The sequence below is a fragment of the Temnothorax curvispinosus genome, unplaced genomic scaffold, assembly GCF_003070985.1.
Source record: "Temnothorax curvispinosus isolate PA1 unplaced genomic scaffold, ASM307098v1 QBEX01017904.1, whole genome shotgun sequence".
NCBI lineage: Eukaryota > Metazoa > Arthropoda > Insecta > Hymenoptera > Formicidae > Temnothorax > Temnothorax curvispinosus.
The window spans coordinates 1-10,223 of NW_020227684.1; the positions used below are offsets into that span (position 1 = coordinate 1).

The 10,223-nt window shown below is 35.4% G+C and overlaps 1 protein-coding gene and 1 pseudogene across 1 annotated transcript; both read left to right on the top strand.

Moving 5' to 3' along the window:
- Positions 1-1,829: 1,829 nt before the first annotated feature.
- On the top strand, positions 1,830-7,045 carry LOC112467935. Its single transcript, XM_025036886.1, has 10 exons — positions 1,830-2,857; positions 3,097-3,196; positions 3,271-3,381; positions 3,905-4,102; positions 4,763-4,766; positions 4,948-5,800; positions 6,061-6,160; positions 6,286-6,396; positions 6,599-6,830; positions 7,035-7,045. Exons 1-10 carry the CDS (start codon positions 2,052-2,054, stop codon positions 7,043-7,045), a joined length of 2,526 nt encoding a protein of 841 aa, XP_024892654.1. The 5' UTR covers positions 1,830-2,051.
- A 1,655-nt stretch (positions 7,046-8,700) lies between these two features.
- LOC112467936 lies at positions 8,701-10,149 on the top strand (annotated as a pseudogene).
- Positions 10,150-10,223: the final 74 nt, after the last annotated feature.

Consider the following 10,223-nt stretch of genomic DNA (forward strand, 5'->3'; position numbering starts at 1 on the left):
GGTGATGTAAGTAATGCAGATATACCGTTTCTTTGTTTCCTTACAAAAATTTTAATAAATTTCTTATACCTTATTAATAATTTCCTTATATTTTATTAATTGCAAATTATAATCATCTAATAAGAATTGGATTGTCTATTACCTTTAAAACATTAATATATCTATAACTTTTATAGAATATAATATATATTTTTGCATTGTGTAGGAACAATCATGTTGTTGTTCCAGGTAATTAAAAGTTCCATGGTATATTTAAATCTTTTGCGAACAATGACTATGTGAAACGTATTTATGTGAAACATAAGTTAAGAAATATGCAAGATATATATTTTATATAAAATAGAATATATAGAACAGAATTAATATATCTTGAAAATAAGATTTAATAAATAAAATCAATGATTTTGTCAAACTCAAGATTATCAATCATTTTCAAAGATGCACGCTGTACAATTTTTTGTGATTTTCCTGATACTTGTTACTATAATTTCTACATTTTATGAAATACTGATTTTCGTATTCATCGAAATTACATATTCACCGTTTTTAGCAGCATAAGAAGCACGCTCTGCATAAAATCGAATAAAATACAGTTACACCTGATAATTAAAGCGTATTCGGTATTGTTTCTACAAATTCATTCGTATGATCTTCGTGACACGCGATATTCTGTCTCATAACTAATATACTATAAACTCGTGACAATACAATTGCTTGAACACGCAACCCTTTCAGAGCAATTGCAGGTTGCTCACCAAACTTTTTAGGAAAGTTGGCGCAGGTGCTATTTCACATTCAACTTCGAAACAATGAACTGGCCATCGTGATAGCGCATTGCATGCCTTCCTAAAGTAATTGTGCTGAACTATAGGTACACGTGTGGCAGGAAGCGTGGAACTGAAAAAGCGTGACGATTGCAATTTGCAATCGACGATTTCTCATTTCAACTTAAACATGTTACATATGAATTAAATTGACTACTTTTTCCTAAATTATTAAAACTGAATGTATATTGTGCTCTACGCGGAAAAGGAAGATATTCGTAAAATTAAACATTTGCTGACATATTTTACGAAAAGTCACGTCGAAAAGTGTTGTATATCAGTGTTATAATATTATAATACACATGAAAGTATTATGTAAAAAGTTTTGTCTTGCTAAAAACATTACTTAATTAGATATTACTTATAATATCTATATTAAAATATTGAAAATACATATAATATGTAAATATATTATTCGCAGTTTATTATAATTTTATTTTTATAATTTTCATTATATTCATTTACATTATAATTTTCTCAATTATAGAACATTTTTTTAATATTACAGAATTAAAATTAAAAAAATTAATTTATTTATTTCTGAAGAAAGCTGTCAATAAATGTGTACTTTCCAGAAGTAGAGCGCATATGGTAAAATTTATTAAATGATGTTAATGATTTTATGACTTTATACATATATAATTTGACTTAATATCCATTGTCAAATACACATTTGTAAACAATCATATTCTTTTCAAGCACTTTTCACTACATTATAACACAGTCGACTGCCTAATTTTGGAACAAGTTTCATTTGTGTATCGATTAAAAAAAGTTTCACCCTTTTCCTCTCGAACAAATCGATATAAACACAGGTATCATGCATGTTGTTCAACTCCCCTTACTCTGAAGGGATAAGACAGATAAACAGAATGGAACTGATAGGGAACAAAACAGAGCTACCCACAAGCGGATGAGGGTCGAGGGATAAGTTCTTATTATCCGTTCAAATAAAAATACAGAAACGAATGAGTTACAACAGAGTTACAGTAACAAAAAAAAGGTAGTCGGACAGCGTGACTAGTCTGTCGCTTTCGCCGTCTATCTTGCAATGAAAATTCACCACCACTTCAATTTGCTATCGATTACCTGAGAGATGAGTGTATAAAATGAAAGTATAGTCTCATAGCCAATACACCGCGCACGCGTTACTCTGTAACTATTACCCCGCGTACGTTTCGAGAAATCTGCGCGAGTCAGTCGTGTCTCTGCGCTCGAGAAGTGAACATGACGAAGCTTCCACAGAACCCGCCGATCATCTTTAACTACGTAGAGAATAAGGAGTATAGCATCAAGCCGATTCGTTGGCTGCTGAAGCCGATAAGTGTCTGGCCGATGACGGACTCGTCGATCGCGGAGAGGATCTCGTCAGTAGCGTTGCTGATAGCATGCATTTTTTTAATCGTCAGTACTTTGGTGCCTTGCGCGTTGGCCACAATCTTAGACGAGAACAAAGATATGGAGATGAAAATACGTGAATTTGGACCGCTCAGCAACTGGGTGCTGGCGAGTCTCAAGTATATCTCGTTGCTGGCGCACGTTGACGACATATATCAATGTATCAAACACATCGAGATGGATTGGCGGTCTGTGACGAAATTCGAGGAGCAGGAGATAATGCTGAAGAATGCCAAGATCGGTCGTTTCGTCGCGATATTTTCCGCGACATTCGTGCACAGCGGCGTATTCTCGTACAGTATTTTTCGAGGAATGACGTTAAGCGAAGCCGCCGTCGGGGGCGATAACGTGTCGGTGCGTCCGCTACCTTTCGCGTTCTACGATAAGCTCCTAGACACCACGACGAGCCCGATGTACGAAATAGTGTTCATAATACAGTGTCTATCCACGTTTGTTGTAAATTCCATAGCAGTAGGCGCATGCTGTCTCACCGCCGTGTTCGTTATGCATGCCTGCGGTCAGTTAAAAATCCTTATGTCCTTGCTGGATAATCTGATCGACGAAAGAAACGAAAAGAAAGACTCCTCGCAGCAGAAGTTCGCCATCATCGTCGAACATCATTTAAAAATACTCAGGTAATCGAAGGGACAATTTAATAATAAATTTTTTGTATTGTAATGACGGATATTTTTATCTTCGTTTTAATTACATGCTAAATGTTGTGTGAATAATATCTACATTGATCTATTATTAAATAAGTATGTTAAAATAAAACCTCGAATAAAACATGTTAATAACGGTAATACACAAAAATGTACCATTATTTTGATACGTTATACATATACCATATATTCTTAAATAAATGTATTTCTAGTTTCGTGTCTTACGTAGAGAAAATTATGAATATAGTTTGTCTCGTGGAAGTAGCAGGTTGCACGATGCACATGTGTCTCTTGGGCTATTATTGCATACTGGTATGCGTATTGTGTGAAACTTGTGTTTGCCGCTGGTTACCTATTGCTCTAACGAATTAGAGAATCTCTTTTAGGATTGGAACCAAGACGAAAAAGAAAGTATGGTGGCATACGCTATAATATTGATCTCAGTTACTTTCAACATCTTTATATTTTGTTACTTTGGGGAGATTCTTTCAGAACAGGTGACGGCAACGCTTGTTAGACATATAAAATAGTATATTGTGCACCAAGGGGCGAAAGTAGCGTTTTTCAGACGAGTGTGAAGTTTGCCGCCCTCGCCTTCGGCTCGGGCGGCAAATCACTCGAGTCTGAAAAAGCTTTCGCCCCGAGGTGCACACGATATTTTTCACAATATCTTTACGGAAAGTTCGACCTCCATGCCTAGAGAGAGGCGAGAGTGGCCATTTCACGCCAGGACGGCATAGCGGGACGAAAGTGATCACTTTCCACCCTAGGAAGGAAAGTGGTTACTTTCGTCCCGCTAATGCCGTCCTGGCGTGAAATTGGTCACTTTCACCCCTCTCTACAGGCATGGAAAGTCAAACTTTCCGTGGAAGTGTTGTGAAAAATGATTTTATACCTATCGATAAGAATACCAATCGATAAAAACTTTACGATCTATTAATCGTTAATTTTACGTGTGAGTTTTATCGAAACGCGATATTGCCGCGAGCGTATTTTTTTTATTTAATCGTAATATAACAGAGCGGCCAAGTTGGTGAAACTGCCTACATGACAAATTGGTATCTGTTACCCGGAAATACCGCTCTCGGTCTCATTCTAATCATTTTAAAATCCAGCATCGTAGTTAAAATCTCTGCTGGAAAGATGATTGAGCTTTCCCTTTCTACCTTCGGTAATGTGAGTATATACAAAAATAGTATTTTTAATTTGCAGGCATGTACACTGAGAAAAAAGTTTTATTATACTATATAAACAACCAACAATTCTCAACAAAACTTTTTTTGCAATAGCAATTCGGCAAAACTTTGCTATTGCAACAAAAGGTTTTGCTATTATTGCAAAATTAATTAGCTCTCGCAGCAAAAAAAGTTTGTTGTTCACATAATAACAAAACCTTTCTCTCAGTATAGTTTACAGAAATAGTACTTTATAATATTATATAATTATTTTATATAGCTTGTAAAAATTATTATAAAGATTAGATGATTGTTTTAATGACTAACCAAACAATCACATTCTTTATACTGACAATATAATTAAAACTATTTCAGGTAATTAAATCCGCGTTAGCATATTTAAACATACTTCGTACCCTCATTATATAAATAACATTAATGTTATATATATAGATGTATATATAGATATATATAGATTATAAACAGTAAATATAGTATGCAATTGAATAATTAAATAATAATGATACTGTTGTGAGAATATTTTACCCGTCATGTTTATAAGTAAAATATAATTTCACTTTATTACTCCTTTAAATTTGTATATCCTGAGAAAAATATGATTGATCTTCTTAATAAAATTAATTTTTTGCTTACTCGCTGAGGGAAATCGCAGACGTGATCCACAATATAACTGCGCGTTCAGAACTGTAATATTCCGTACGTAAAACTTCAGACCTAACTATCGATTACAAGCTGCTTCTACCTGTTGCCGCGGCGGCTACACGACAATACATTATTAGGACCATTATATCATGTGCCGTTCAATGTCTGCGCACGCGCTGACCGTTACTATTGCGTGTGCGGCAACGAAGGGACAGCCTCAGTAAGTTCGCTACCTTCGTCAGAAAACGATGGAGGATGATCTCACGGATAGTACTAGTGTCTCCGTATCCACGTACTTGGTTGAATACAAATACAACGAGTACAGTATCCAGATAATACGTTGGATTCTCAAGGCGATTAATGTATGGCCGCGTCCCACCGATATCTCAATCATCGAAAAGATCCGCTCCGATTTCGCGATATTTGTGTGCTACTTCCTGATAATCAGCATCATGATACCAACTGGTCTGAGTATACTCATCGACTCGCAGCAGTCGAACGACGACAAGCTGTTGAGCGTTGGCCCATTCACCTTCTGGCTCATAGCGATGATGAATTATTCTTGCCTCTTGATGCACGTGGACGATATACACGACTGTGTGGAGCACGTGAAAGCGGACTGGCGAATTATCCGGAGATGCGAGGATCGGAGAGTGATGCTGAAGAGCGCCAAGATAGGTCGATTCATCGCCGGTTTCTGCGCCGTGTTCATGCACAGCGGTGTGTTCTCGTACAATATCGTCCAAGGCCTCTCCAAAGTTATCTTACACGTGGGGAATAGTACCGTCGCGGTTCGCGCGTTACCCTATCCCTTCTACATCAAGATTCTCAACGCGCACGTCAGTCCGACGTACGAGCTCGTGTTTTTTGTACAGTGCCTCTCGTCCTTCGTCGTCAACTGCGTTACAGTCGCCACATGCGGCCTGGCAGCAGTTTTGGTAATGCACGCGTGCGGCCAAATGAAAATCATGATATCCTGGCTCGAAAATTTCATGGACGACAAAAATGAGGAAAAAACTTCTATTTCTATGAGACAAAGGTTCGCAATCATAGTGAATCATCATTTGAGAATCTTGAGGTGAGCTATCATTTCTGACTTTTTGCTGTGTACCTACTTGATATTTTCTAATTTGCATCACCGGATCCAATCCAATTTAATTAAATCGTAACGTAATTAACAGCTGATATCAGCATATTTTTTTAATGCAACTGTTATATGCTTAAGTCATAATTTAGGTTTCATTTTTAAATGTTACATAATAAACGTTATATGCTTAATCGAATAAAAATTGCTGCAAAATAATTATGATAGATCGTGATCATACGCTATATTTGCAGTTTTGTATCCCGTACAGAGAAAATTATGAATATAATATGTCTTGTGGAATTAATTGGATGTACTATGCATATATGTCTTTTAGGATATTATTGCATTATGGTATGGAAATTCTTCCAGAATATATATGTATATAGTCACAATTTATATATTTTCATTTTACTACTCGTTTTACTATTATACCACTTAAATGTACCTAAGATTTAATAAAATAAAGTCTCTTTTAGGATTTTATTCACGACAATCATCAAAGTATTTTGTCGCATTCAATGGTATTATCTTCGATTACTTTTAATATATTTATATTCTGTTATATCGGAGAGATACTTTCTGATCAGGTAACATTTAAAATTGAAAATGACAATAAAAAGTTCTAATAAAAAGTTGTACGTTTTAATAAAAAAGAATCAATATAAAATCGGCGATAGAGTTTATGGTGTTTATACTTACAAGATCGAGATTTATTACGAAAATTTATTGAGATGCAATATCGCTGGTCTCTTTAATCGAATTATAACAGGTATACAAAACGGCCTTTAGGGCGAACAGATCGGTAAATCTGCCTATATGACAAACTGGTATCTCTTGCCTGGAAAAACCGCCCAGGGGCTCATTCTGATAATTCTAAGATCCAATGCTGGCATCAAGATAACTGCCGGAAAGATTGTTCAGCTCTCATTTTCTACTTTCGGTGATGTAAGTATGCAAAAATACATATTATTTATAATTTATGCATATAAAACAACATGGAATTTATATTCATATAAAAAATGTTTGTCTGCATTGAAATTTTATCACATTTGTAATATTTCATGCAATATATCTGTAAAAGTATTTTAAGATATAAATATTTTTTCAAAGAATAATGGATTTTTGAACGAAGATGAGTAATTTCTAATTGCTTTAGGTAATTAAATCTGCCTTAGCGTATTTAAATATACTTCGGACTGTACTGCTTACGTAAATAATTGTACAGCTTTGGTGTGAAAAAAATAACATGCAAAATAAGCAGTTTATAATAAATATAGATACTTGATAAAAACTTTATGTAATATTTTTTTATGTTAAATGAGTACTCATTGTCCCGGCCGCAAATAAATTAACAAAAAAAAATAATACTCTTGTTTACCAAATGTTTACTTAAAAACACAATGAGTGCTTTTCATTTAGCGACTCAAGTCGATACAAGTCATTCTGTCTTTTTTTAACATCTAGTAAACAACGAAGATAAAGTGACGCTTATGTCGACTTGTGTCGTTAACTGTGGAAAGCAGTGAAACCACCCAACATAAATTTTAATTATAGTTAATTGTAGAATTTTATGAGATCAAAAATATAGTATGTGTATACGTACACTGAGAGAAATAATAATTTTTTTCAAAAAAAATTTTGTTGATTTAATAAAACCGGAAGATTGTATGTTGCCAACCAGATGATTTGATTGGCTTAACAAAATATTTCTACAAAATATTTTGTTCTTTTTGACTATTTTGTTTGTTGACTATATTGAATTGTTCTTTTTAACTAAATATTTTATACTATCAATTATACATAATGGCTGCATTCGGGGAGCGCGCTATTAGCGCTATTTGCTTATTTTATACTTGTTTTACATTTAATGAGCGATAAAGATAGAATGATACAATAGCGCTAATAGCACGCTCTCCGAATGCAGCCAATATAACATTAACTAAATATTTCTTTAAATAAATTTACTATTTTTAAAAACGTTAATGTTCTTGGTTCAACAAAATTATTTTATTGAGTTAACGAAATTGATCATTAACTTAAAAAAAAATGATATTGTATGATACCATTTTCAGAATTCAATTATTTCATTTTGTTCAAATAATAGACGTGTACTTAATTCAATAAAATAAATAATTGGATCAATAAATTGAAAAATCAACAAAACTGTTTTGTTGATTCTACAATATTTTTCCCTCAGTGTAGTGTGCACACGAACACAAGTCTTACTTACAAATTCAGGAGGCATCAGTATTACATATAAATATGCTTCAACCAATTCTCTTTCATATATTTATATTTATCTATGTAAAAATGTTAATTATATTAGAAATATTGAATTTATCAAAATAAATTAATTTATTCAATATTGTCATTATATTTTCTTATACGTTGCACTCTAATAACAGCTAATAAATTTAAATAAATATTTTAATTAACCTTTCAGAAAGGAATTTATATCTCACATTTGTTCTTGTGCTACCCTTTTTAAAGACACATTCATTCCCATCAGAATAACCATATGTAAAGTGAGGTATACGTAAAAGGTCGTCTACTGGCTATGTCAGAAAATCTGAAGCAGGAAACATGTATCCAGTATATTACGTATTCCCCCTTGATCGTGAACAATAGCGCATCGGAACCCTTTTTTCCCATCAAATTTACTTCCTCATCTGCATCCCCTCAAAAGGACTTGCACGCAGCACGCAATAAAGTTCCAGGAACCACAGTCTCACTAATAAATAATTAAATAGCAGGTAGAAAAGAAAGAAAGGAATCAATTGCGTTCACGCACGAACGTTTATATAGGCGGACGGAAGACGCACATGCGCGTGCCGAACTGGCTGACCGTCAGCAGTTCGCTGACGCTCAGTCAGTTGCGTGCATCGTCGCGATTTAGTCCTTACTATGCTCGAGCATTCAAAGTTGAACTCTATCAAATCCATTAGTCTCGAACTAACGGACGGTTGGAACTACAGCATTCAGCTGAATCGCTGGTTCCTGAAACCGATCGGCGCGTGGCCGTTGACTCTCTGCGAGACCACGATGGAGAAGATTGCTTGCATGATCCTGACGGTGGTCAGTTGTTTCCTGATATGTTTTCTGCTTATCCCATGCACTCTTTGTACCATCCTAGTGGACACCGATCTCGATACTAAAATCAGAATGATCGGTCCGGTCAGTTTTATCCTGATGGCCGCGGTGAAGCAGTACATCCTCATCACCCGCAGTGAGAACATCAGCGAATGCTTTCGGCATATCCGCACGGACTGGAGTCGCGTCGCGTTGGCTCGTGAGAAAGACCGAGAAATAATGGTGGACAATGCCAAGTTCGGCCGCTGGCTCTCCTCTATCAGCGCAATGTTCATGTACTCCGCCGGTATATTCTTCACCACGGTGATGCCGATCTGCGCGAGAAGAACGGAGATTATCGACAACGAAACGGTGAGGATGCTCTCCTTCCCGATCTACCGTGGCCTCTTCGATCCACGAACCACGCCGGCCTTCGAAATAGCGCAGTTCACGCAAGCTTTAGCTGGTTACGTCATTTACACGATCATCATCGGCGTGTGCAGTGTGGCAGCGGTATTCGTCATGCACGCCTGCGGTCAGTTTCAGATACTCATGCTAAAGATGGATGATCTCGCGGATGGAAAAGAGAGAAAGAGCGCGAGCATGCAGCACGCACGAGGGGAAACTCGGCGACATTGTAAAACATCACATCAGGATACTTAGGTAACGTACGCGTTGATTTCCATATTAATCGGCTTGTAATAGCAGCTTATATGCAAAGATTATACCCACAAAAAATATATCATTTGCAATTTGCGAAAATCTTTCTTACACAATATCAGAATCCTAAAATAACTTTATAATAAACGATATAAGTCTTGTGTGTGCAAATTTTTATAATTAAAGACAGACTTTGTAAGCCAGCAATTTTGATAATTACTATATCATAAATGTGTTCCAAGAGATTAATATATTATTATATAAACCTGTAATATATAAAAAGATTTCAATTTCCATTTTAATTTTAATCGCATAACTTGCAGTTTTATCACTCGCACCGAGGAGCTTTTAAACGAGATTTGCCTCGTGGATGTAGTTGGCTGTACGCTCAACATATGCTTTCTGGGATTCAATATGATGACGGTACAAAAAATATTTTGCGAACGATATTTTAAATACGCTACAACATAATACAATTACGTTTCATGACGTTAGCCTTCTAGGAATGGGAACATCGTGAAACATTAGGAACGATGACGTTCAGTTCGTTGCTCATATCCTTCACGTTCAATATATTTATCCTTTGCTATATCGGCGAAATTCTTGCCGAACAGGTACTTAAACTGTAATTGCAACTTTTACATACTTATTGCAAATATGATTTAATATTTGAGATAAAATGTTA